Below are 26,360 nucleotides of genomic sequence, written 5' to 3' on the forward strand. Positions count from 1 at the left end.
CGGAACAAACAGCTCCCATACCTGCTGGGCATATGTGCTGATACTTTGCCAATGCTGGCTTAGGTGAACTCTTCTGTGAAACCTTTCCTAAATTCCTTTTCCCCAAATTAGCAAATATTTACTTATCTGAATACATAATATACCAATCCTACGGAATGTGTATGTGGAAAGAGAGAGACAGAGAGAGACAGAGAGAGGGAGAGCTTTCCTTGAAATACAACACACAACAAAAATTAAATCCAGAAAAGTACACAAAGGAAAAATCCACCAGGATAAACAGAAGCAAACATGACCTTTTTTTAATAGTCTGGTTAAAGTTAATGTACATGTCTTTTATTGAGCAAAATGTAAATATTAGTTTATGCCACATTTAAGCTACTTTAAAATTTTGTCTGGGCAACAACTTTTTTGATTTTACAATTTTTTTTACTGATTTTAGAATTTTTCAAAGGAAACTAACCATCTAAAATTACATGAAGTAAACTTTTTAAAATCTTGTAGTTCAGGCACTGTTTGAGAAGAGAAAGGAACCAGCATTTAGTAAGCACCTACTGTGTGCCAGACACTGTGATATGCACTTTACAAATATCTCATGTTCCTCACAACAAACCTGTAAGGGAGGGGCTGTTCTTATATCCCCTTCTTATAGGTGAGGAATCTGAAAAGGAGGTGAAGTGACTTACCCAGGGTCACACAACTAGTGTCTGAGGCTGGACTTGAACTCAGGCCAACTGTTTTGTCACTGTCTGCCATAGCTGCCTGAGATTACAAACCTGCACTGTCTTATGCAACTCTACTGGCATCTGTCAACATCTATTATGCATTGTAAGAAGGTCCAAAAAGCAAGATACAGTCTTTAATCTCTCAAAATACCAAACAACAAAGTGGCTGGTGACATCCAACTGTCTAGTCTTTAACAAGGGATAAATTAAAATTTTTCTCGTTTTCTATTTTTTTATTACCTCACAGTCCTTCCATCATGAGCCCGCCCTCCCTCCCTCCCTCCCACCCCCAAACCCCTTCACTGAAAAGTCCATCTATGCAGAAACCCCCACACAAATGGTCCATGTCTCACAGGCATGTCTCCCTCAAAGCTCCATCCCGCCATCTTAGCCAAGACAAGGGCGACATGCTTCAGGGTGTCTCCGGAAGTTGAGGCTGATGGCTGCAACGATGGCTTACTGTGGTCAATGTGTAGAGGGTTCTCTGGTTCGAGCTCCTCCCACACCTCACCAAGTTCCTCTCAGTCTTCGGTTGTCATTGCTGATGGGATTCCATTCCCTTCCCAGGCTACAACTTGCCTCCAGTCCTGTTACCACACAAAGTGCTGATGTCAGCATTTCTGTACGCGTGTCTGGAGGACCTTCCCCCTTCTCTTTCTGATTTTCTCAGAGCATACATCAGTGTCCACGAGGAGATACAGAAGAGACCTTCCTCCTATAATTCCATGTTGTACTCCAGAATGGAACGACCAGTTCACAGCACGGTCAGCCATCACAGTGGCCCTCTGGCATTGCGCCTTTATTTCTGTAAACAGCATTTCTGGTTCTTTCTAAGACCCGAGTATGTCTTAGTGTAGAAAATGCCAGAGATTTTCACCATCTTCGACTGATCCTGGATAAGCCTCCTTTTCAGTCTTCTCCTGTGACTTGTTAGAAGCATACAGATCATCTAGGCTTATTTCATTTACTGAATTACTTCATGCTCATTTACTGATTATTGTTTCAACTGATTTTTGGGTGAGGCTCTGGGATTCTCTTAGAAGAACCATCACAGCCTCTCTGAATGGAGATCAATTTACTCACTCTGCTTATTCTGATTCTACATCTAGCACTTACTGTTGTTGTTCGGTCCCATCCAGCTCTTCATGACCCCCGTTGGGGTTTTCTTGGCAAGTTACTGAACTGGTTTGCCATTTCCTTCTCATTTTTTTTACTCATTTTGCAGATGAGAAACGGAGGCAAAAAGAGTCAGTGACTTGCCCAGGGTCACACAGTTTATACGTGTCTTAGGCAACTTTTGAACTCAGGAAGATGAGTCTTCTCAACTCCAGGCCCAGCACTCTATCCACTGCTCCACCGAGCTGCCTTTCTAGCATTTTAGAATGATATAAAATAACAGTAGTGACAGTGAATGTCCTTGTCTTGCACCTAATCATCCTTGGAGAGCTTCTATTGTTTCTCCATTGTAAATAATGTTAGCTCTTGGCTTTAGACAGATGCTATTTATAATATTAAGTGAAAGCCAGTTTATTCCTATGCTTTTTATTTTAATGTTTTGTAAAGAACGAGGGCTGATGTTCTGTCAAAGGCTTTTTTAGGGATCTATTAATCTTGTCATTGGATTCTTTTGCATTAATAGAATGTCTCAGTAGCCTCTTTGGTTGTATTTTATTTGACATTACTGAATTAATATTCATGAGTGAAACAAATCACCCACAATGTTGATGAGGGTGGCAAACTGAATGAGAAAGGAAAATCCAGCAGTTTGTTGTTTACAAGAAACACTTAAAATATAAAGACTCATACTGAGTTAAAATGAATAGACGTACGTCTGAGAGGAATTTGTTAAAAGTAGCAATCACAACTTAAGATAAAGCAATAATAAAAATAGATACAGTAAAGAGATAAGTGGGAAGCATTATGTACAGCAGTACCACAGATCATGAAAAATTGTCAATATTAATTAGATATGTACTTAATAGCACAGCATTCATATTCTTAGAGGAAAAAGCCAAAATATAGAGGATTAGGCAAAAAAAAAATTACTGAGGACTTAAAATCAAAGAGGAATCTAAAATAAAATCTAACCAAAAAAGTTAGGGATCGGGAGAGACTATTAGAAAAGTAAGATAGGATAGACCTTTGGTGATTACTGAATGGGAGTCAAAAAGAGTATACATTTTTTTCAGTCTTATAAAAATTAACCACATGCGATGGCACAAAGAATCATTAAGCAAAATTTATGGGTGGGCTTAAAAAAAATCCTTTACAGACTACAATCCAATAAAATTGTAATTAATAAGTGCAATCTAAAGAAAATATTCCAACTTCAATAATATAATATTAATAAAAGGGTAAAAAACAAATGACAGAAACAATAATTATATCAAAGAAAATGATGCAATATACTAAAACTTATGGGATGAAGACAACAAGGTCCTTAGGAGGAACAGATATAAATATAGGTAGAGATAGATATGCCTACATCAGCAAAAGAGAGAGGAAAATGAGAGTCACATGAATTGAGCATGCAACTAAACTAGAAAAACATTCATCAATCACCAGGCCTTATTGATTACCTACTAATTGCCAGGCACTATGAACATAAAGACAAGATTGAAATCATTCCTGCCCTCAAGGACCTTACACTATTGGGAGAGATACCATTTATATAAATAAGTATATACAAAATATAGGAAATATGGGAGGAGAGTGTATCAGAAAGTAAGGGGATCAGGAAAGACTCCAAGTAGACGACATCTCTGGATAAGAGTTTTTGTAGGAAACAAGGAAGAGGCAAGGGTAAAGTAGGAATACTGTGTTGGAAGGGAAGAGACTGGTGCAAAGGCACAAATAAGGGAAGGGAAGAGCTGTGGGCAAGGAATTGCCCAGTCAGAAAGGAAGGGAAGTCATGTGCAAGGGTGGGAAGGCAGGCCAAGGGAGCTTATATTTGATCCCAGAGGCAATAGAAATCCACTAGGGGGCAGCTAGGTGGCCCAGTGGATAGAGTGCCAGGCCTGGATTTAGGAGAATCTGGGTTCAAATCTGGCCTCAGCTAGTTCCTAGTTATGTGACCATAGGCAAATCACTTAATCCCATTTCCCTAGCCCTTAGTCAGAATTGTTACTAAAGACATAAACTAAGGGTTAAAAAAAAGAAAGCCACTGGGGTTCACTGATTAGAGTACTAGCATGGTTACACTTGTACATCAGAAAAATTACAAATTAAAAGCCCTTATGTGAATGCAAAAATAGAAATTCTTTAAATAAAGTTATAAACAAAACTATAAACAAAATAACTATTGAAATAATAAATAATACAGCAAATTTTTAAAAAATGGATAAAATAGAGAACTCATTAACTAAACTGATAAGAAAAAAGAAAAACCACATCATAAAAATTTTCAAATGATCATATCACAACAAATCAAATATATCCAATTATGTGACAAAACCCTGAAAATTAATTATTTTTACAAATGAAATTAATATTTACAAAACTATAAACTACCCAGATTAACAGAAGACATGGAGAACCTAAAGTAATTTGGTGTCATAAGATGAAGCTGAATAAACTGTAAATGAACTCCCAAAGTAGGAGTGGAGAGAGGTGGAAATAAAGACCAGGTACATATATAAGTGAATTCTATCCAACATCTAAAGAACATCTAGACTTAATATTACAAAAACTATTTACAAAAATGAAAGTAGAGGCATGTTACCAAATACCTGGCACCTAAATAATAAGCTATGAAGCAGCAAGAGCAATAGCTTATTATGTAGCAGAACACGCATCATTACATCCCCACCCTTGTTTCACACTGTAGAGTCTCTGATGTTTGAGGAGGGATGAGTATCATCTCGTTTTACCCCCATCATTACATTCATAAAGCTTTTTATCCATGTGAATTGATGCTTCCTTTTCCCCAATTGTGACTTTGAAGTTTTCTCCATGATGAATTCTCAGATGTCCATTAATGTGTTCTGCACATATGAAAGCTTTTCCACATTCACTCTACTCATAAGAGTTTCTCTCTAGTGTGGATTATCTGGTGTTGATTCCGGCTTCCCCTTTGGCTGAAGGCTTTCCCACATTCCTTACATTCAAAGGGTTTTTCTCCAGTATGAATTCTCTGGTGGACATTAAGGTTTCCCCTGTGGTTGAAGGTTTTTCCACAATCGTTACATGCAAAGGGTTTCACTCCAGTATGAATTCTCTGATGTGCATTGAGGTCTCCTCTCTGGCTGAAAGCTTTCCCACATTCATTGCATTCAAAAGTTTTTTCTCCAGTATGAATGCTCTGATGTCTATTAAGGTTCCTCCTATGATTGAAAGCTTTCCCACATTCATTGCATGCAAAGGGTTTCTCTCCAGTATGACTTCTGTGATGCTGAGTAAGGCATAAGGCATTTCTGAAGGCTTTCCCACAAAGATTACATTCAAAGGGCTTCTCTCCTGTATGAATTCTTTTATGTTCACTAAGGTTTCCCCTCTGTCTAAAGGCTTTCCCACATTCATTGCATTTAAATGGTTTCTCTCCTGTATGAATTCTCTTATGATAAATAAGATAACCCCTCTGTCTAAAGGCTTTCCCACATTCACTACATTCAAAGGGTTTCTCACCAGTATGTATTCTCTGGTGCTGATTAAGGCTCCCCCGGAGGTTGAAGGCTTTCCCACATTCAGTGCATTCAAAGGGTTTCTCTCCAGTATGGATTCTTTGATGTGCATTCAGGTCTCTCCTCTGGGTGAAGGCTTTCCCACATTCATTACATTCAAAGGGTTTCTCTCCAGTATGAATGCTCTGATGTCTGTTAAGGTTCCCTTTGTGGTTGAAGGCTTTCCCACATTCATTGCATTTATATGGTTTCTTTCCATTATGCTTTCTCTGATGTTGAGTAAGATGTGATCTTTGGGTAAAGGCTTTCCCACATTCATTACATTCATGTGGTTTCTCTCCAGTATGAATTCTCTGATGTGCATTCAGATTTCTTCTCTGGCTAAAGGTATCCCCACATTCAATACATTCAAAAGGCTTCTCTCCAGTATGAACTCTCTGATGTTTATTAAGGTTTCCCCGCTGGCTGAAGGTTTTCCCACATTCTTTACACACATATGATTGGTCTCCAGGATGTACAGTATAGAATTCAATAAGATCTGACTGGTAACTGAAAGGTTTCCTACATTTATTGTGCTTAGAAAAGTTCTTCCCTAAGGATGTTACATTATGATTCCTTAGATCTGAAAACTGTGTGAAGAGCTTACCTTGATTAATTTCTGAAGGAAGTACTTCTTGTGGTACAAAGAATGAGCCCAGACGGAAACCTTCCCCAAATATTTTACATTCATGAGGATTCACCTTAGAAGATTCTCTGTCAGAAACTGTTACTTGTCTGGATTGTTTCTCCCCCATGTCCTTCTGTTTTTCTAACCTGACATCAAATTCCCAAGCTTCTTCTATCTTGAAATCCCAAGGACCATCCTTTGTGAATTTCTTCTTAGAGGATACCCCTGTACAATCACCCTGATTTGCTGCTGAGTCCTTGGTTTCACATCTAATCTCCAAACTAAGGGAATCTGAAAGAAACAAAAAAGTGTTAATATCATGATCCTCTGAACTGGGAAAAAAGGAAGTTGCTTCAAAATATGGCTTAACTATGGGTAAATGACCTCAGCAACCTACTGTTTGATAACCCCAAAGATCCCAGTTTTGGGATAATGACATGTTATGTCACAAAAACTGCTGGGAAAATTGGAAAACAGTATGACAAAAATTGGGTTTAGATCACTATCTCATAGCCTATACCAAGATATGGTCAAAATGGATGTATGACTTAAACATAATGATATTATAAGTAAATTAGGGGAATATCAAATAGTTTACCTGGCAGATGTATGGAGAAGGCAAGAATTTATGACAAAATGAAGAGATAAGTGAATGTTACAAGGGGCAAAATGAATTAATTTTGATTACATTAACAAGTTTTGTACAAACAAAGCCAATACAACCAAAATTAAAAGGAAAGCAACAACCTGCAGCAAAGATTTTATAATAAATTTCTCTGACAAAGGTCTCATTTCTCAAACATAAAAATAACTAAGTCAAATTTATAAGAATCCAAGCCATTTCTCAATTGATAAATGATCAAAGGATATGAATAAGCAGTTTTCAGATGAAAAAAATCAAAGCTATCAATAATCATTTAAAAAATCTAAACCCCTGTCCATTAGAAAAATGCAGATCAAAATAACTGACGTACCACCTCATACCTAGCAGAGTGGCCAACATTACAATAAAGGAAAATAATAAATGTTAGAAGAGATATGGCAAAATTGGGGCATTAATGCACTGCTGGTGGAGTTGTAAATAGATTCTACCATTCTGGAGGGCAATTTGGAATTATGTCTAAAAGGCTTTAAAAGAATATATGCCCTTTGACCTAGTAATACCACTAGTAGGCCTGTATCCCAAAGATATTTTAAAAAATGGGAAAGGTTCTGTTTGTACAAAGCTTTTTGTGGTGGCAAAGAATTGGAAATGAAAGGGATGTCCCTCAATTGGGGAATGACTGAAAAAACTGTGGCATGTGATAGTGATGGAATACTATTGTGCTATAAGGAATGATGAACTGGCGAATTTCAGGGAGAGCTGGAAGGACCTCCATGAACTACTGATATGGTGATGCAGGCTTCCCCTAGACACCCCCAAACCCCAGAATGTGACCCAGGTCAAGAGTACATAAGAGGGAAGGTGACTGTGACCTGAAAGGAAGAGCCGCTCTGCCCTCTCCCCTGATAAGCATCTGGTCTACACCCCAGACATCCGATTATCCTCTAAACCAAATGGTCCACCCCCTTTTGACTTTGAGGCATAAGACATAACCACACAGCCCATCTTGGGTTCCGGAGTCCCAGTAACACGCTATCATCGTCTCGCCTCTAGTCACGTAGGCAGGCCCTGTTGTTGAAAGGGTATATGGAGCCCAGAACACGTCTCCTCTAGGAGGCAGCATTCCACCCACTCTGCCCCTCTCAGCCATTCCATCTGACTTACATCTAATGAATAAATGTCTTTTAAGCTAGCTATTGAAGTCTGTCATTCCTTGCAAGGGTGACCTGTCCAGACCCAGGGTTTTACCTCGAGCCACAACAGAACCAGAACATTATACAGTCACTGCAACATTGGGAGACAATCCAATGTAATGGACTTTGATGCTAGCAGCCATGCAGTGAGCCAGGACAATCCAAAGGGACTTAGAAGAAAGACACTCTCCACACCCAGAGGAAGAACTGAGGGAGCGGAAACGCTGAAGGAAATCACAGGATTGATCACTTGGTATGTGAAGATTAAACTTGACTCTCCCCTAACTGTGAAAATGAAATTAATTCACTTCCCCTGATTGTGAACATTAACTGCCCATTTCTAGATTTAATCACCAAAAGTGTAAACATCCCACTTAATCATTAAGTGGGAAGAGATCTGCCACACGTGTGCAATTGTGGATGACAAATCAGAATCAACCCCAGGGCAGTCCCTAAGCAAGACTTTAGACTATTATTTGTCCATGTAAAAAGTGGAGGAAGGCACAGAAAATGACACAAAAGAAAGTGTCTTTAAAAAGGAGTTACTGAGGCAGCTGGGTGGCTCAGTGGATTGGGAGCCAGGCCTAGAGATGGGAGGTCCTGGGTTCCAATTTGGCCTCAGACACTTCCCAGCTGTGTGACCCTGGACAAGTCTCTTGACCCCCATTGCCTAGCCCTGACCACTCTTCTGCCTTGGAACCAATACCCAGTATTGACTCCAAGATGGAAGGCGAGGGTGACTCAGTGGATTGGGAGCCAGGCCTAGAGATGGGAGGTCCTGGGTTCCAATTTGGCCTCAGACACTTCCCAGCTGGGTGACCCTGGACAAGCCTCTTGACCCCCTGACCACTAGCCTAGCTCTGACCACTCTTCTGCCTTGGAACCAATACCCAGTATTGACTCCAAGATGGAAGGTGAGGGTGACTCAGTGGATGGAGAGCCAGGCCTAGAGATGGGGGTCCTGGGTTCAAGTGGGGCCTCAGACACTTCCCAGCTGTGTGACCCTGGACAAGCCTCTTGACCCCCTGACCACTAGCCTAGCCCTGACCACTCTTCTGCCTTGGAACCAATACCCAGTATTGACTCCAAGATGGAAGGTGAGGGTGACTCAGTGGATGGAGAGCCAGGCCTAGAGATGGGGGTCCTGGGTTCAAGTGGGGCCTCAGACACTTCCCAGCTGTGTGACCCTGGGCCAGTCACTTAACCCCCATTGCCTTGCCTTTCCCGCTCTTCTGCCTTGGAGCCAATACATAGCATTGACTCCAAGATGGAAGGTGAGGGTTTAAAACAATGTCTTAGCTTGTTGTCTCCTTCCATCAAGTTTGCCGGATGACCTAGAAAACCAGTCCGGGAGCTTGTGCCTCCTGCCTCACTTCAGGGAGGGAAGCTGCCTCCTATAAGGCAAACCCATTCTCTCCAGAGCACCGGGAAGATGGCTTTTAAACCTCTCAAACCCAGCGAGGTACCTAGACGGCTGTTGCACACATTATACATACACAGACCCGTTACAAGCCACGTATGCACACGTGCCAAGAGAGCCTTTGTAACGGGTTGCTTTCCTTGAGTCCAGAACTGGAGAGAGAAAAATAGTGCCAGGAGGAAGAGACGTAAAGTGTCTGGTCACTGCCTCGGCTAAGTTCTTCCTCGGTCCATCAGCTGCTAACTCGGGCCTCTAGAAGGAAACTTCTAGTTCCCAACAACGTGCACAAGACTGAAGGGGCAGCCGCTGCTGGATGTCTGCGCAGGCCTGGCGGATGGGCCTGGAGATGGGCGCCTCCATTTCATGGCGGACTTGCTCAAGGTCCTGGAGGGCTCCGAATGGAACTTCTCTTCTCTCTTCCCGCCGGTCTAGAAACGCCCAGGACCTCCTCGGGCCCACTGGAGGACTCATCCTCCCAGCGCAGCCTCCCGGCTCGGCCTTCTAGTTGCATCAAGTGATGGGGGAGGGGCGGAATGCTTGGGAAGCCCCGGTTGTTGCTGGGAGGGAGGGAGGAGGTTTGTTGCACATGTGCGGGCTGGGCAGGGGCAGGATTGCTTCTCCAAGGGCTGGGCTGGAGGAGCATGTTAGACACCCTCCATTGGCGGCCTTCCATGGTCACGTGATAGCCCATTGGCGGGCTTCCATGGTCACGTGGCAGGGGAGGGGCAGAGGCAGGCCAGGCGTCCATGTCAGGCAGCCCGGCAGGCACCCTTCCCCCGTTTCTCCTGAAGTCTCCAGGATTTCCGCTCCAAGCACTGGGCGGTTACTGGCCACGTGACTGTCCGGCGGCGGCCCTGCCTTCGGCTCTGGGCTCTCCTACAGCGAGAACCCGGGGCCCTGCGGGAGCTCCGGGCCTGAGTGCGAGTCGGAGCTTCGCATGCACACAGCGGGGCCCTCATCTTGCGGACAAATGCGGCTCCGGGCAGCCGTAGCGCCTCTCCCACTGGCCCCCTCCCTTCTCCAGACTGGGCCTGGGCGGCTCCCCCTCCCCCAGCGCCAAGGCGCGCCTCTTCTCTCTCCTGCCTCCAAGTACAAGCTGCCCACCCGCCCAAGTCTCGCCTTGGCCAACCAGCCGGGAGCACCTTCCCTGCTCCAGAACCCCCCAAGCCGAGCACGCTGGCAGCCACGAGGGGGCCCCAGAGCAGCGCGAAGTCCCGAAGCCCCGCGTTCCAATGCCCACCGGCCTGGGCCAGAGCCAGGCCTGGGGGCTGAGGTCTTGGGTTCCAATCCCACCTCGGACCCTTCTAGTCCCCAAGCCCCACCCCCTAACCAATTCCTAAACTCCTCAAACAAGGGGGGGGGTAGTTTTTCTCCCCATCTTCTGGGCCAGGCCCCTCGGAGGAGGCCCTGCCGTCTACACCGGAAGCACTACCACCGGCAGCTCCAGAAGGGACACTCCAGAGGGCGGCCGAAGAGAAAGTCCTGCCCTTTCGGGGCCCCGCTAAGCCAGGGTCTGCCTCCCCAGAGGCTCCCCGCTTGCCTTGGGAGGCCCTTCCGGTCTCTGGCCCGCTTCCCTGGAGGCTGAGCACCGCAGGCCTGCCAGGCCCGGCCCCAGCTAAGCGCCTCCGAGCTGGCCCCGCCCCCTCCTGCCCGGCCCCGCCCACGCACCTGGGAAGAGGCCTCCTGGGAACTGGGCGTCAGGCATCCACGGCGCTCCTCCCCTCTCCAAGTGGGCCAGCGCGCCGGGCTTGGGCACGGGCAGCCCCGCTGATGGACAGAAAGCAGACACGGGCGCTGCTGGGGCTGCTCCGCCCCGCCCCGCCCCGCCCCCCGCCCCCTCCGCGGGAGGGGCCTCACCCAGGAACACGAGGTTCTCGTAGTTCTCCAGCATCACGTCCCAGTAGAGGTCCCGCTGCGCCGCGTCCAGCTCGCGCCACTCCTCCTGGCTGAAGCTCACCGCCACGTCTCGGAACGTCACCGACTCCTGGCCAGCAGGGGGAGCCCGCCGGGGTGAGCGCCGCGGCCCTAGGCCCCCCGCCCCCGCCCCCGCCCCCTCGCCGTGAGACCCTGGGCCGCTCACTTCCCGTCTGCCCAAAGGGGGGGCACTCACCTGGGGCCGGGCCGGGGGGGCCCTTGGCTGTCCCTCCTCCATGCTTCGCTCTCCTGCAGAGGAAACAGTGGGCCGAGAGATGGTTGGGGAGAACCACACAGTAGGCTCTTTGCTCCGGGCCCTGGGCAGGGGGCGGGGCTGGGCGGGCTGGGCGTGGACTCCTCACCTAGGAGACACCGGTCAGCCAGCCACGTGACCCCTCCCCGGGCACGCCCCCAGGAGCGCTTTCCAAGTTCGCCGCGGCCCCCCCAGCAGGGGCCACTCTGGGGAGGGAGAACTCGCAGGAGCTCCGCGGAGTCTCAGGTGGGGATGGGAGCCCAGAACTGAGGCCGCCCCAAGGTTGTAGTTGGGGAAACTGAGGCCGGATCGCGAGGAGGCCCGGGAAGGGAAGGACGGCCGCCCAGGGAGGCGGCCACGTTGGCGCTTTCTGGGGGCCGAAAGCCTCCACGTAGGAAGCTCCTCCGGCTGAGCGCAGGCCGTGCCCGATACGCGCTGTCCGCTCGGGCCTGGCTACGTGCTTTCGCCTCGGCGCCGAAGGCCCGGGCTCCCTCCTCTGGCCTGGCCCGGGCTCCCTCCTCTGGCCTCGCCCGGGCCTTCCCCCATCGGAGCGGCGAAGAGTAGGGGCTCGGGGACGGCTCCCACCCCTAAGCCTCCCCCACCCCGATCTCCAGCCCCAGCATCTGTCATCTCTAGAACCGGCCTGGCGAGGCCCTCTCAGAGCCTCGGTGACCTCACCTGTAAAATGGGCTGGGAGGACCTGGGGAGCCCAAAAGCTGCTTCCGCCTCCAAGGCTTTGAACCTGACACCCCGAGCCCCGCCCCGCCCCCATCCTTTTCTTTCCGCCCCCCAACACACCTTGTCGCCCCCCCTATCTGGACTACGGCTCCCAGCATGGCCCGGGTTCTGCCCCGCCCCCCCCTCCTCCCCAGACCGCCCTCACTCACCCGGCCTCAGTCCCTAACGAACAAAGGGCCCAGCCACGGAAGCGAAATCAGCACACACCCGATCAATCCCCGAACTACACTTCCCAGAAGCCTCCTCGGGCACTAAGGAATCTTGAAGCGAGGCCTTTTGGGAAGTGGAGTCGGAGGGGAAAGAGGCGCATGCGCACTTGTCAAGGCACGAATCGTGACAAAGCCCCGCTTTAGGAGTTCGGCTCCGCCTCCGCGCCCTGCGTCTTTGGCTGGAACTCCATTTCCCAGAAGGCTCAGCGGCCTTCGGGCCAGGTGCTGGCCACTCGGGATCAAGTCAGTCCTGTTTGTGTGAAGTGGGACTCGGAGCTGGACAGGATCTTTCTCCTGCGCGCTCCCTGTGCCCTGCGTGCCCGCTCTTTTTTGTAAGTCAGGGTGCTTAGGACAGAGCCCCAGGTATGCATGAAACAGCCCCGGATGCTGCTGCCGCCCCCGTGTGGGTCGGCGCTGGGGCCTTGTTTTGTCCAGAGCTCTTCCGGGGCCGCGGTGTCTGTCACCCGGGGAAAACCCTGCCCCCTCGCGGCGTCCTCGCACCTTATGGTTTTCTTGGTCTATCCCGGCTCCCGGGTTTGGGTAACAAACCCGCATTTGCAGGAACGAAGAAACTCCCAGCGGGCCCCGGGGCCTCCCGAAAGGTCCCCTGAACCCAACCACGTGATCCGCTCGGCTTCGTGCCCAGCGTGACCGGATGCTCCCCAGAGCCCTTCCAGCCAGGGCTCCTTCCTTGGCTCCTGCGCCCGGGGGTAGGGAGCCAGAGGGCAGAGGTCTTGGCCACCCTTGGCGGCTCTTTGCAGCGCTGCCCAGCACAGCCCATTCCCACTTCACAGCTCCGCGCTTCCTTCCCCCACAGAGCCGGGCGGCCCGTGCCCCATGCCTATCCCCGTCCTTTACGTCTTGGGCCCACGGGCACAGCGACAGCCTTGGTCTCCTCCTCATTTGTTGGGAACTTTCTGGCTCGGCCCTGCTCTCTCCGTGCTTCCTTAGCTCTTCCCTGGGGCGGGTTTGCCTCTTTTCACCAGTCTCCTCTGTGCCCTTTGCTTTGCTTTCTTAACTTCCTGGCTTTAGTTGTAGGGATGCCCATTGTCTGGTCCTCCGTGGAGCTGCCCCAGGACTCGCATTACCTTTCCTGAAGTCTGCAAAGCTCACTTCCCTGTTGGGCACTGCAGTAAGAGGAAGTCTAACCTAGCCCAGTTCTTCCCTGGACGGGGATGGCGCCCCTCCCGAGCCTTTCAGGACTGGCCCAGATCATTGCTTTGCTGAAAGTAGCCAAGTCTTCACGGTTGATCCTCATCCACTATGCCGATATTATGTACACCTTCTCCTGGCTCTTCTCTCACTCCGCATCACTTCTTGGAGGTCGTCCCAGTTCACGTGGAGTCCCTCCAGTTCCTCATTCCTTACCACACAATAGTATTCCATCACCAACAGACACCACAATGTGTTCAGCCATTGCCTAATCGATGATCGAAGGGCATCCCCCCATTTTCCAGTTCTTTGCCATCACAAAGAGGGCAGCTATTGAGGAGTCTGGCCATAGAGTTTAATATTTTTATTAATCAGCCAAAGTCAGAGATGAGAAATGAGAGAGGCCGATGGTAGATTGAAGCTTAGTGAGAGTTTACCTTAATCTAGCGACTCCATTTAGCTTGCTAAGACCTAAATCTTCTTACTGCAGCCACAGCCCAGTGCTATGATGGTGAATCTATGGCACACATTCCAAAAAGGGCACACAGGGGGCTCTCTGTGGGCACACCAAAGTTTGTTACTAGAAAGCCAAAAGGACTGAGGTGGAGCTGGTTCCCTCTCCCTCTCCTTCTCCCTCTCCATGTGCCTGAGGACATTCCTCACTTTTCTTGCCCCTCAGCCCAGCAGCCAATGGGAATGCTTCCTGGCACTTCGTCTTGGTGGGGGGTGGGGGGGGAGTGGGACCAGGCACTCCATCTCTAAAAGATTCACCATTGCTGGCCTAGGGCATCTCATCTATCTCCTCCCAAAAGCAGAGAGCCTTTTCTTTCCACATCTCCATTTTAAATTTCAACCAGCTCTTCCTCCCATAAAGACATTACACATTCCAGCTGATACTTGGGATGGGACATCATGGATGCTAGGGCTGTCATCAGTGGGTGCCAGGCTGTTGTGGATGCTATGAAGGGGGCTGGAGCTATTTTTCCTCACACACTATAGATAACTTTGTACAAATAGATTCTTCTCCCTTTTTCATTATCTCTTTGGGATATAGACTCAATAGTACCCATTCATTCTTTTGAATTTTTATTTACACTCTACTTAATTTTCAGTTCTTTCTTCAGAGGCCTTTTGTTGAATATAATTTTTATTGTGTTCTGGTCAATAATGTGTTTAATATAACTGTTTTTTGTTATTTATTCATTAGGTTTGATGCCCTAACATATGGTCAGGACTTATCATTGTGAGCTGAGAATATATCTATCCCTTTTTGTTCCCATTCAGTAATCTCCAGAGACTTTCATGTCTAACTTTTCTTAAAAATTCTCTTCTGGATCTTAAATTTGTTCTTGATTTAAATTTGTTCTGAAAGGAATATGTTGAGAACTCTCCCTATTATGGATTTGTTGTCTATTTCTCCCAATAACTCGGGTAGCTTTTCCTTTAATGTGAATTTCAAAACTATTCCACCCTAATCAGACCATTCTTTAGAAGATCTGATTTAGCTATTTATATTCACCCTTTACAATAATTAAAATATTATGATTGAATTGTTAGAAATATCTCAATTGAGGTGGAAAGATTGGCTCAAGACACAGCTCAAGTCATCTCCCAAACTACTAAAGCCATCTCTTACCTACAGGAAGAGATTGACTCCTTAGCAAAAAGAGTTCTACAAAATCAGCTGACCCCTGACATGCTCACAACCACATCGGGAGGTGAGTGCACCTTTATTAATCAATCTTGTTGTTCTTATGTAAATAGATCTGGAGAACTTGTGATGACAATACAGGAGCTTCAAAGGATTTTAAATGACACACCACAAGTGGCTATAGAGACTCTAGTGAATCATAAAGATAACTAGTCAAACCTCTCATGGCTGCAGGGAATGAGTTTGCTGACAGTTGTCATCAAATGGGCTCTTATGATTTCAGGTATTTTGGTACTTCTTAGAATCTGCATCAACTGTTGTACTACTGTTTAAAAAAGCTTTTACCTGGTGAAAAAATTATGTACACTCACACCATGGATCATGGCCAAGTTAGGAAGGAAATAGAGCTTGCTTTTGAGTGAGAAATCCTTGTGTTTTACCTCTTTTTGACTGACCCATTGGTTTTTACTGTTTTTCTTTATATTTTAAATAGGACATTTGATTTTTTTAATTCATTTTTTGTACTTGAGTACATGGAATCAGTATTGTTTTTTTTTGAAGGATAAGTTTGCAATATCTATTAGCACAAAAACCAATGCATACCCAAAAGCTTTAGGCTGTGGAAACCTGCCATTGGTTGTTAAATATTATGAGACTTTTACTAATAATTGTGTCTGATTTCAGAAGAAGGGATCCCAAAATAGCCACTGCACAGTGCCAAGAAGCACAAGGTCAAGGAGTCCAACAATCCGTGTGGGATTGATAAGGATCTATGCCAAGACAGAGGACTTGTTTTGTGGTTCTAGGAAGCAGCTGTTTGATAACCTCAGAGTTTGGATTCCCTGTACCAGATTTCCTACAAGTACCTTAGTTTGGCTTCTATTTAGGCTCCCCTCTCCTGGCTGCTGATGGGTAAGTGCAATATTGCTGCAGTTGTCTTGCAGGCTTGTAGGACAAAAGGTACTTTTATTGGGCCTTGCTGGTGATTTCAAGGACCTGTTGAGGTTTTATTTTTACTCATAATTTTATACACATAGGGTTTTGATATATATTTTTATCCATATGTAATTTTTTCTCTTCTATTTGGTTTTTGGGCTTTTGGTCTTCTTTTGAGAATTGATTCATGTACCCCAAAACTCAGCCATGTATTCTGGGGTGATTCTAGTGTTGGCCAATACCCTCCTCAGGAGACATTGTATAATTATCCTAAAATCCAAGGTTTAAGATCTCTTAAAGCAATTTTAGGAAAAGAAATTCACCAACAACCCAAACCAAGAAAGTGTATCTTCTGGAGAAGATGCCATTCGGATGCCTACAAAAACCACACACTACATTGAAAGATCCAGAGTGAACTTTGGGATGTAATACTGAAGGGAGGTTGAACTTGTCATTTATTTTGTTTATTTGTTTTTAATTTTTTTTAAACCTTACCTCCATCTTGGAATCAATACTGTGTATTGGTTCCAAGGCAGAAGACTGGTAAGGGCTAGGCAATGGGGGTCAAGTGACTGTCCCAGGGTCACACAGCTGGAAAGTGTCTGAGGTCAGATTTGAACCCAGGGCCTCCTGTCTCTAGGCCTGGCTCTCCATCCACTGAGCTGCCCAGCTGCCCTTGTCATTTATTTTGAATGTAAGCTCTCACACAAAGGAGAATTCCCCCTAATTGGCGTTTTGGTAATGTGTCTATCAATCTTTTTTTTCATTCTCCTTTTTCTTTTCTTCCCCTCTTATCCCCAAATTGTTGCAGTTCCCTCTATGTAAAGTACAATGTTTTATACCCCTCTAGTGAGAGAATCTTTAGATATTGAAGCTGGATATGTGAGATTTGGCATGTTATTCTCCCAGAAACCCCAAGTGAGGAGATTTTAACATGTTTGTCTCCCAATAGAATCACAGCAGGATTGTCAGAAGTAAGTTTCTCTCTCTTGTGTCATTTCATGATGTCCGCTGGAGACCAGATACCACTGAGTAAATTGAGGATAGACCAGCCACCAGAAAAGGGAGCAGTGGAGTCAAGAATATGGGAGACCAGGAAGGCAGGATGGCCTTCCCTGTAGCACCTCAAGGACAGTCCCCTGCACTGCCCCCTGGGTGGCTCAGGCCAAATAGAAAGTCATGATTGGCTCTTGGGACATCAGATGTGAGTGGGTAGAGATTAGGCTGGATAAATTGAGGCAGGTGGAGAGCTCAGGGGCTCTGGACTTCTGCTTTTCCTGGTGATTGCTCTCCTCAGTGTGAACATGGTAGAGGGCCCAAAATGGCGGCCGCAGGTTAGAAGCCAAGTACCTCTCTTATATTGTTCTGTCTTCTTCCTCCTACTGCTTTAGATTGAATAAAATTATTCATCTGCAATCAGTCTCATACATTTTTAATTCTTACAGAATCCATGTATATGAGATATTGGATTAATTCATTGCTTACTGGGCCTCTCAGCCAAAAGTAGTGTCCCTCTGTGAGGAGGGTGATTTAGGGAATGGGACCATATGGATAGGTTTGGGCCAGTATCAGAAGGTAACAGGTTGGGGAAGGCCAAAGAGCCCAGCGCGGGCAGAGCCTGGCTCGAAGCTGCCACGCACAGTCTCAGTGAAATGAGAAGTAGGTTTAATAAAAGAAATATGGTAGAAGGGTATGGGATAGCCTCGGCTAATTTGTCTAATGCCCCAGGATCTACTATCTCTTCTCGGAGATTTCTTCAGTGATTTCCCCTACTCTAATCCTCTCCTCACTACCTACAATCGCCAGTCCTCGTTCTTGGCTAGGTGAAACTAAACCCTCTTTAGCTGGGTTTAAGGAAAGGGTCTGTGTAAGCCTGATAGGGCCCAGGAAGGGCCTCGATCCGAAGGGCCCCAGGCCTGTCTCACACTCAGATGCCAGAGGGTTCAGGATCACCATGGACTGCAGTAGACAAGCAGATCAGCAAAGCAAGCAGGGCAGCCAGACAGCAAGACAGGACAGGGAATTCAGGGTAGTATCAGGCACTAAGGAAAAGCAGCCTGTCTCCAGGTCAAAACCAGAGAAAGACCCCGAAGCCTCAGTTAACTGTCTGTCCCTTCCTTTCCCATTCTAGAATTCTCTCCCTGTTAGTCTCATGCCTCTGCAAACTTGCTCTAACCAACACCTCTTAATCTTTTAAGAAAGTATTTCTGTGTTCCCTTGTCTGAACTCATGATTGCTGCTCCGTTTTCGAGTCCAGCTGAGGCGTCCTAGATTTTACTCCCAGCCCTTATTTCACCTTGGCTGAGTTTTTCTTCTAAGTGACTTTCTGGAAACCATATCCAGTTGGATTTTGCTTTACGCTCTGCACTGCTCTCCCATCCAATCTGAGTGTTAATCCTATTGCCATCCACAGTTATTGTAGCTCTCTCAGAGGTGAGAGAAGCCACAAGGTAGGAAGATAGAGACAGGATAGAAGTATTGATACCACGAGGGAAGTGACGGAGTCCTAATAGAGATATGAGGTGTTCAGGATGAGTCTTTATTAATTATCAATGAGCCACAGCTAAGCTCTGATCAAAGGACCAATTCAGTAGGCTTTTCCAGTCCTGAGATCCATTCCACGCAGGTCAGAGAGGTGAATAGAGAAAGATTAAAGATGGAGCTTGGCCAGAGGCCAAGCTCCTGCCAGGACAGCCATCAGGTAGCCTGAAAGAGAAGGAAGAGCAGAGAGCAGAGAGCAGAGAGCAGAGAGCAGAGAGCAGAGCTTGCTGGGCTAGATATAGTTTTTGATATGCAAATATACACAGTACATAGGGATGATTCTCATTGGTTAATGACAAGGCGTAGGTGTGGTTTCTCTTGACCAGGTGAGAACAAAGAAACCTGTTTTCCCGCCTAACCTGGGAGAAGCTGGGGTCAAGGGTCAGAGGCCTTCCCAGCCGTGAGCACTACTGAGCATGCCCAAGACTGAGCAATCTGCACATACTGTTTTCCCCTTGCCCGTAGCTAGGGGTGGACTGCTACATCTCCCCCTTTTTGTTTTACACACAAATGAATAGTGTAATATCAAAATGTAGCAACATTACAGCATTAACAAATACAAACACTCTGGTGCATAATCATATTCTGATACAGAGATGAAAAACCAAACCAGATTGTATAACTTAGATATAACAATCCAGAGTGAACATCAGCATAAACTGATTCAGTGATCAATCTTAAAAATTCCCAAACTGATCTTTCTCTCTGCCTGTCTGCATTTCACAATCAATGCAACAGTCTTAGTAGATATAAAAATGTTAAGAAAATAATTTCCACGCTACTGATCCTGGTCTAATGAGGTAGAGCTCCATGGTTCACATGACAGGTGCAACAACCAAACATGCCACCATTCACAGTCTGGACTATCAGAAGTTGTCCGCCTTTTCAACAGTTAGCAAAATACTATCCCTGGAGATGAAGGATAAGTTCTTCCTTTCTCTCGTCCTGATACTGCATCTTGGGGATCTTTCCGTGCTCACTGCCAGATGCCTGCCACATAGGAAACTGGTTGGTAGCTCGATGCCAGGACATCCAGCGACTGAGGGTGTCAGTACGCCATGTCTCTGCATTTCCCAACCTCAAACATCCATTTCACATGGAAAATGTAACCATGGCTGAGGCTGTCTGGTCCATAATGAAAGATTCATTATGATTCCCCTTACATGCAATCAGACATCACTCTCCAGTATGGTCATCTGAAAATTAACAATTGCTGTCATGTTCTCATGTTCACCGACTGTTAGGTGACTGTAATTCTAGAAATCTTGGCACCTTCATAATTCTGGATCAGAGCATTAACAGTACTTTCCTTGTACTTAAAAATTCTGGCCTTAATAGTGTAAAAGAAAAAAATCAAGGTTGATCAATCAAGAGTGACTTTAAAAAGTGTCCTCTAAAAATATAAATACTGATATCTATAAGATTCCTCTCCCTTTTCTTTTTGTTTGTGTGTTGGGAGAGATCCCTTCAAAGAAAAACATCCTCTCTAAACATTTCTGGAGGATCATGTTATCACATGTCAAATGATCTCAGAAAATTGATCCTGGGAACCTGATCCCAAAATTAATACAAGATTCTCTTGGCTCTTGGCTCACAGTCTATGTGGTATCTTTGAAACTGAGCCAATGTGAAATATCAGAACTTATGTTCCCAATGATTTCTAATTCCAGATCTAAATAGATCAAAATTCGCCTTGTATATGAACATAATTTTGCACCATTACAGGCTTTGCAAAAACATCAATACATCAATCACAGTGCAATTTTTAACAAATACCAATATTCCCATACACTTTACATTCTCAATTGTAACTTAAATAACCATGATGGTGATAATGAAGTAATATTTCAAGTTCTGACTGCATATTCCTAATGTCTTCCTTATTTTAATTCTCTGCTTGTATAAATAAACCCATCAATATAATAACCAAGCCTATACCATTACCAATATTTGCAAAATTCATTCCACCAAACCAATGTTTGGGTAAATAGAAGCTTAAGTTGTTTCCCATGTAGAAACAATTTCTACAGTTTCTCGTACCTACAGCATTTGACATAGCTTTTTCATTCCTAGTTGTCAGGGTATAATATTCAATGTGCTTTTTCTGCAAGCTTATCTGTGCCTATTGTGTCATGTTTTTAATCCATACTCCAAAACAGTAAAACTTAGATTATACCTTGCCCTTGCTCCATGTTTTTGTGCAATAATAATTTTTTCCACCTAGGAGAGACAATGACTGCGCGTCCACAGAAATTGTCAAACCTAGAGCCCTCAGTTTTTCATGAGGTCTTACTTCCATATACCAGAACGTCTTCCAGTATATGAAAGGGAAGCCAATAGATCCCGAATCCAGCGGCCGTCTGAATTCTGGGATTGTTGGAGGAGAGCAAGACATTTTTCCTATTAAGATATTACCCACAAAGAGTCAGCCCTTAATGTAATGTCAGGAACATAATCTTTGCCTGGATGTCAATGATCTCTTACAATAACTCAGGTTCCTGATTAAAGATTTCCTAGTGTCTTTTCCCTGATCTCTCATCCTTTCTTGAGAGTAACATCAGTGTCATCTGTCCATTAACCATGAGTGAGCAGCATTTTCTGCTTAGCACCTCATTTTTGATGTCAGAGGTATCAGATCTATCCTATGGATGAGAGTTTTCTATCTCCTACTCTTTGGAGAGTCCTACCAAGGTCTATACCCTTGTTAACAGCATTTCTTACAATACAAGTGGTGGATTTACAATGCATACAATTCATAATGCATACAAAATTCCCTTTGACAGTATCATATACAAAATACAAGGTATACATTAGCAGCTAGACAATTTGTAGCTATTTCATCTCAATCCCATAGCAAAGCCTTTGGAGTGTGGGACATATCTGGTGTCTTGTACAGACACGAGTGTGATTTAGTCCTTCTGAGTTAGCATACTTGATGTTGCTCTGGGTACCCCATCTCAATGGATGTCAGCATGACAAGTGTCCGTCAGTGGCCTAATAGCCAATGTCTCTAATAGTGTAATGTCATTGTTCTAGAGTGATATTAGTCACCAAAGAAGTGTCCCTCCAGCGAGTCTGGATTGTGGCTGGCATGCAGATAGCTGATGCCATCACCTTCCGTCTGCTTCTCTTCCTGGTCTGTATCAGCTGGCATGAAGCATGACGTGGGTGACCAGATGTTTTCATTATCTGTGAACATATAAACAAGACCTCGACCCAACATTATCATCCCCTTGGGTCCCTCACAGTCTTAATATCTCGATGATTTTTAACCCACTTCAGGTATCTCACACAATGTGATCTTTATCATTAAATTCAATATTGATTGTTACAAAGCTTTAACTTATATTCTTTCTGGGCTGTAGAAGAGATAGATGATTAGTGATACCATATCCACCTCTTTCCTATTGAAAGTGGAACAGTCACAGCTTAACAAAATTGACTTCTAAATAAGTCTGATTCTAGCAAAAACATATTGTTTGCAAATATAATGTACCCTTTAAGACAATAATCATCATTACATTTTGGATAGTAATACCCATTTGTGCTGCAAGTGGACAGCATTCCTTATACTGTCATAACATTCCCAATTATACCCTTTTGATATTTGATCACATTCGGCTAACATGGAACAATTCCAATAATATGATTTCAAGTTACACATTGTACCAGTACCATTCAAAATTGTCAGGCATGTAATAGTTAGATCTTTTACCAAATACCCATATATTCCCAGAACAGAATATCTGTTAGTGACTCAATGATACTCTTCTGCATGTACATTGTTTCTCATACAATTACATGTGTGTGTGCATAGTGTGTTAAACCTGCCTATAGGGCAGTCTTTACAGTCCATGTGCTGCTTTTCTGGTGTCCTGTGCCAGACACCTCTGCCTTCTGTCCTTCTTCTGGGCAGATTGTCTTGCATTCAGATGCTCTTAATCATCTTCCATGGACTCCATGTATCTGAGAAAATAGACAGAAAACCTCGACCCCAAATGAAAGCCTCATTGGGTCTTAGAAAGTTAGAAAGTGACAGAACATCTATACCTTCAGTTTTGGAACCTTGGGGCTCATGAATTCCTTTGAGCTCTTTGTACCATAGCTTGCATGTAAGCCATGAGCTATGCCATTTAGCCTTTGCATTGCTGTTAAAAGCCCTGCTATTCCAAGCTGTTTGGAATAGACAGTTGTGCACAGATATTTATAAAATCTGCAATCACTTTGCTCACTTCTTCATTTGAGCTTGAACCCATAAACCAGGAGAGTAAGTATCTCCCATCACTTTTCACAGTTCAACCTTTGTGCCAGGAGCATGCTGAAATGTACCTTTTGCTCCAAAATATACAGTGGATGTCTATCAGGGGTGAAATTAATCCACAACAGTTTGCATTGATAAGCGATATCACCTGCTTGTTCAGGATATAGATGTACAATAGACTTTGCAAAGCAGCATGTATAGATGCTTAAATATTTGCTTTTTCAAATCCATAATCATAAAAATATCATTCTATAAATCACTTATGAATTGACCCATGTGTGCTGGGATCTTAAGTCTTTGTCTGCCTGCACACAATTTTTGCTTTTTGAAAAAATTTCCACCTTGTGCAGTTATTAAAATTATAGCATTGTCTTATGCTGTACAAATATGCATAGAATTATCAAACAATTGCATAGAAGTTGTTATTTCTGAACTACTGCCCTTAGCTTCATAACTGAAAAGATCTTAATACTGTGAATAAAATCATTACTTCCATCTGCTAATTCTGCAAATCTTCACTGCAGAAGTAAATCAAATTATGCCAGTCACCTTTGAATTTGCCTTATTATCATAGGTCTCTTTTCAATATCATGATCAGCTTCAATATCTGCAATTTTAATACATGATAGTATTGCCTCTTTCAAATCCTTAATAAATCACTGTACTGAGTAACCAATTCCTTGATAACCTTAATAATTAACCACTGGTAAACAGATTGAATCCTTCTAACCATGCTTTTACTCTGCTGAGCATGTGTCTTAATTTTCCATAGTAAAAGCTATTCTAGTTATAAATCATTTGCTTTCTGGATACAGGTATAGTAATATGCCCAGTAAAAAAGTTTCTGAACTGCATACAGGCTGTTTGCATCCTGTTGCTTTATGTCCTGCTTAGAAAAGTGTTAATAATTCCTCCATAGTTAAAATTAGAAAGCCTTAGAAATTCCTTTAAATCATATTCCAACTCATGCTTATTATATCTTAATATTAATTTTTTTCTTCTAGCCAATTACAGCCTTAGTGATAAAACTTGCAACCTCAGTTGCTCTGATGCTATCTTCCACGTGGCTCAAGCCACGTGGCCAGTAGAGAAAAAACATTTCAAGCTGCTTCAGATCTAAGCCCAAACCTTAAAAGTTTTCTGTTTGCACTTTAATTACCTTGAGATATATACCAAAATGTCTCTACAGATAAAACATTTCTAGTCCTGATATTCTGTGGCATATAACAAAAGTCAGAGAAAGATATTTAATTCTCCTTTTTTAACTTCCTTTATAAAAAAATATAAGCAGACATTCCTTTATAATTTTGCCTATATCCAACGTAAATTAAAACTAAATTAAAATTCAAATTCCCAAATCTTACTTTACTGTATTTGCAATCGCCCAGGTAAAGCCTGCCTTTACCTGGCTGGACCTCAAACAAGAGTCCCTAGGACTTGCTTTTTTTTAAAAAAATCTTCTGCCTTTGGTTACAGAATGGCAATATCTTTTTACAACTTAGGCTGTTCCGAATTTAACCTAATTCAGGATTATTACCTTGATTCCTTAATTGTGCTGAGACCTACGGTTTTATTAGAAAAAAAAAATTTTTTGTTTTTTATCCGTTTTTTCCAAGTAATTCTGATCTTTTAAATGCCCTGCTTTGAGATTAAAGCAACCACTTCCTGATAGGCCTTTCAAATGCATCTGAGTCCCACCTCTCCTGAAAAGGCACCAGGAGTTTCTTGTAAAGATTAGCTTGCAGAACTTTTGAAATAAGAAGTGCTTAAGAAAGAACTCCTTAGCATTCTGCAGCAGTTTCTGCCTTGTGTCTTCACTAGGCTTTCCAGCTTTTGCTAATGAATAGCAGGTAAATTTGACTTTGCTTTCCGGATGAAATTTTAACTCCTGCTTTTTCTTTTCCCAGTTGCTCCTTTTGAAATTCACTAGGCTCTAGCAACTGTTTGTTTCAGACTGAGATTTTTCAAGTTCTCAATCGCCCCTAGAGAGGGTTTTTCCCTGGGTCAAATGTCCTTTTTCTTCCCCTCCCCCTCAGACCACTCCTCAGGTGTTTCTTAACCTCCGGAGATCCAGGTCCGAGAGAGGAGGCCTCCGACTAGCAGACCCAGGTGGGGGAGGGAAACTGCACCTCCCTGACAGAGATAGTTTAAGAATCCCTCTCTGACCGATCGTGTGCTTCCCTCATCCTGATTCCGTCTCAGGCAATTAAGCTCTTGAGACTTCCATTTCTCCCCCATCAAGCTACGACATTAGGAATCGAGCAGGGTTCAGAGGGGAGACCCACCTCAAGCAGAGGAGGACTTACCGTCCTTGGCCAGAGGATCGGCAACCTTCCTGGACTTCCGGCACCCGCCTACTATTAGCCTCGTGTCCTCGAACGCGTTCTCCCATTCGCTGTGTGAAATAAAAGAGTTGAAAGCCACGAGAGTGCTAGGAGTGGGCCCTAAGCACGTGGGCGCCATTTGTAGCTCTCTCAGAAGTGAGAGAAGCCACAAGGTAGGAAGATAGAGACAGGATAGAAGTTTTGATACCACGAGGGAAGTGACGGAGTCCTAATAGAGATATGAGGTGTTCAGGATGAGTCTTTATTAATTATCAATGAGCCACAGCTAAGCTCTGATCAAAGGACCAATTCAGTAGGCTATTCCAGTCCTGAGATCCATACCACGTAGGTCAGAGAGGTGAATAGAGAAAGATTAAAGATGGAGCTTGGCCAGAGGCCAAGCTCCTGCAAGGACAGCCATCAGGTAGCCTGAAAGAGAAGGAGCGAGCAGAGAGCAGGGAGCAGAGGGCAGAGAGCAGAGAGAACGAAGGCGGAGCCTGCTGGGCTAGATATAGTTTTTGATATGCAAATATACACAGTACATAGGGATGATTCTCATTGGTTAATGACAAGGCATAGGTGTGGTTTCTCTTGACCAGGTGAGAACAAAGAAACCTGTTTTCCCGCCTAACCTGGGAGAAGCTGGGGTCAAGGGTCAGAGGCCTTCCCAGCCGTGAGCACTACTGAGCATGCCCAAGACTGAGCAATCTGCACATACTGTTTTCCCCTTGCCCCTAGTTAGGAGTGGACTGCTACAGTTATGATCTTGAACTGTGTGTAGGTGTCTGTATACACATATATGTGGCTGTTTTCCAATCTCCCCCATCTTCTCTCCTTTGCCAGTTTCTCTTGCCTCCCAGCTCCTCTTCCATCCTCATTCTCTTGAGTTTTGTCTTCCTTAGGACCAATCCATCCTTGTCTACTTTCCCACTTTCCCCCTTTACCCGTCCCTGCCCCCATTTGCCCTTGATGTGGGAGAAGTATCTCCCTTTAGAGTTTGTGTGGTACGTCATTGCTACCAGTGTAGTTCTAGCACAATGCAGAAATTGGAGATAAAACCCTTTTTATTATGCTTCAGCACAGCTTCTTTCTCTCCCTGCTCCCTCAAAATCATTTCAGTCATGTCCAGGGCCTCATTTGGGATTCTCTGAGCAAA

The 26,360-nt window shown here is 44.7% G+C and overlaps 1 protein-coding gene and 1 long non-coding RNA gene across 3 annotated transcripts; both read right to left on the reverse strand.

The window, feature by feature from the left end:
• Positions 1 to 273: 273 nt before the first annotated feature.
• LOC100024299 (zinc finger protein 260-like) lies at positions 274 to 12,436 on the reverse strand. Of its 2 annotated transcripts, none has more exons than XM_056825454.1 (5): positions 12,280 to 12,436; positions 11,336 to 11,388; positions 11,083 to 11,209; positions 10,894 to 10,992; positions 274 to 6,299 (listed from the first exon to the last, which is right to left on the reverse strand). In XM_056825454.1, exons 2-5 carry the CDS (start codon positions 11,375 to 11,377, stop codon positions 4,741 to 4,743), a joined length of 1,827 nt encoding a protein of 608 aa, XP_056681432.1. In that variant the 5' UTR covers positions 11,378 to 11,388; positions 12,280 to 12,436; the 3' UTR covers positions 274 to 4,740. The 2 variants fall into 2 exon arrangements, with proteins under 2 accessions (XP_056681432.1, XP_056681431.1); XM_056825453.1 differs by lacking the exon at positions 12,280 to 12,436 and adding an exon at positions 12,071 to 12,196.
• A 7,616-nt stretch (positions 12,437 to 20,052) lies between these two features.
• Positions 20,053 to 25,336, reverse strand: LOC130458793 (uncharacterized). Its single transcript, XR_008918172.1, has 2 exons — positions 22,607 to 25,336; positions 20,053 to 21,829 (listed from the first exon to the last, which is right to left on the reverse strand). It is a non-coding gene; the product is annotated as an uncharacterized LOC130458793 (long non-coding RNA).
• Between the last annotated feature and the right edge of the window lie 1,024 nt (positions 25,337 to 26,360).

The sequence above is a fragment of the Monodelphis domestica genome, chromosome 4 (assembly GCF_027887165.1).
Source record: "Monodelphis domestica isolate mMonDom1 chromosome 4, mMonDom1.pri, whole genome shotgun sequence".
NCBI classification, from domain to species: domain Eukaryota; kingdom Metazoa; phylum Chordata; class Mammalia; order Didelphimorphia; family Didelphidae; genus Monodelphis; species Monodelphis domestica.